The sequence below is a fragment of the Penaeus monodon genome, chromosome 31 (assembly GCF_015228065.2).
Source record: "Penaeus monodon isolate SGIC_2016 chromosome 31, NSTDA_Pmon_1, whole genome shotgun sequence".
NCBI classification, from domain to species: Eukaryota; Metazoa; Arthropoda; class Malacostraca; order Decapoda; family Penaeidae; genus Penaeus; species Penaeus monodon.
This window is the reverse complement of record NC_051416.1, coordinates 24,246,556-24,247,852: the sequence shown is the minus strand read 5'-3', so window position 1 is coordinate 24,247,852 and position 1,297 is coordinate 24,246,556. Positions and strand designations below refer to the sequence as shown.

Sequence of the window (1,297 nt, the reverse complement as noted above, 5' to 3'; positions counted from 1 at the left end):
GCTGATATAGAAAACAAACACTAATCCTTTCACAAATCTCTCATACACTCGAAAGTACTTCCTACACTTACCATTATCCCTGAGAAGAGCCTCGGCAGTAAAGAGAGGAATGTGGAGCATGTCCGCCGTCTCCACAAGCAGTTGATCCTTTGCCTCCTGTAGATCCTGGGCTCGGAGGCCTGAGTAGACTTCACTGTCACAGTCTGTCTCTACCTCAGTACCCACCACCTCCCCCTCGTTGATGCCGTCACTGCTGTCAGCCTGAGTCATTGGCAGGTTTGCTTGTCAGTTTAAAGTATTAGATTTCTGTTCAATGAAGCAACATTTTGAAATTGTGATAAACCTAAAGTCATCTTTCAAGCTAAGATTACAAATAAATTTGATGAGGCTCCTCTGCTTCTTCTTCACAAAATCCAGCTATAATTAATTTAAAGTTAACTTACAAACAGCATAAACAGGTCACAGACATGTTTTTGCATTACCTCCCACACCTCCTAGCCAAATAAAAACTAACTACATGATAATCTTTCCTGTCTTTCCAACAGCAAAAAAGAGACGATCCACTCACAAACACCATGCGGGACTCCAAAAACGTAGCCACGTCATGATGTGTGGATTTAACAGCCAGATCACAAGGCGTTAACCGGTCGCGGTTCTCTATAAAAAGCCCCGCCCCCTGAGCCACAAGCAGCTCCACACACTTCCGGAGTCCTGAAGCTGATGCATAGTGGAGGGCCGTATTGCCTTTCTGTAACACCAAGGTTTAGCAACATATTATCCTGTGCTGGCATAAAGCTTTATATATCAATGGAAGTGAGTGGTTAATAGTAAGGATAAAAGAAAAATAGGAGTGAATCACTTTCAAAAAAGCTTTATAAATTCAATAACATGTGCTTGCTTCAAGGAATGCTAAAAATAAAAGTTATAAGCAAAGTGCAAGAAATAACTCAATATTGAATTTGTCCAAGTCATTCAAGGTGAACTTGAAAAGTAGTACAAGTACTTCCTTTAAATCTGTAAAAGCTAATATGCATTTACACATGTGAGTAAAAATACACACACACACTCTCTTTTCTCTGCCTTTGCTGATCATAAAACTTCTTTACATATGAACATATATGTATAAGTACAACACACATGCAAACCAACATGAGTAAACTGATTCTTAATTCTTCATAGACCAATATAATGCAATAACAGAAAACAATCTGTAAAGCTATGAAGCCTAGCACTTACATTTGAAAACATTTACAAATATATATAGACTTTTCATTATAAGAAAGCCACTATCATCTGC

General features: G+C 38.6%; 1 protein-coding gene across 4 annotated transcripts in view; it reads right to left on the bottom strand.

Annotated features, from left to right (window-relative positions):
- LOC119593122 (ankyrin repeat and IBR domain-containing protein 1-like) overlaps nt 1–1,297 on the bottom strand; it is a 31,136-nt gene that overhangs the window by 19,569 nt on the left and 10,270 nt on the right. For all 4 annotated transcript variants that reach the window (XM_037942086.1, XM_037942084.1, XM_037942088.1 and 1 more), the window contains exons 5-6: nt 569–748; nt 72–261 (exon numbers count right to left, since the gene is read on the bottom strand). In XM_037942086.1, the coding sequence (XP_037798014.1) occupies nt 72–261; nt 569–748 (370 nt within the window). The remainder of the gene's footprint in view (nt 1–71; nt 262–568; nt 749–1,297) is intronic.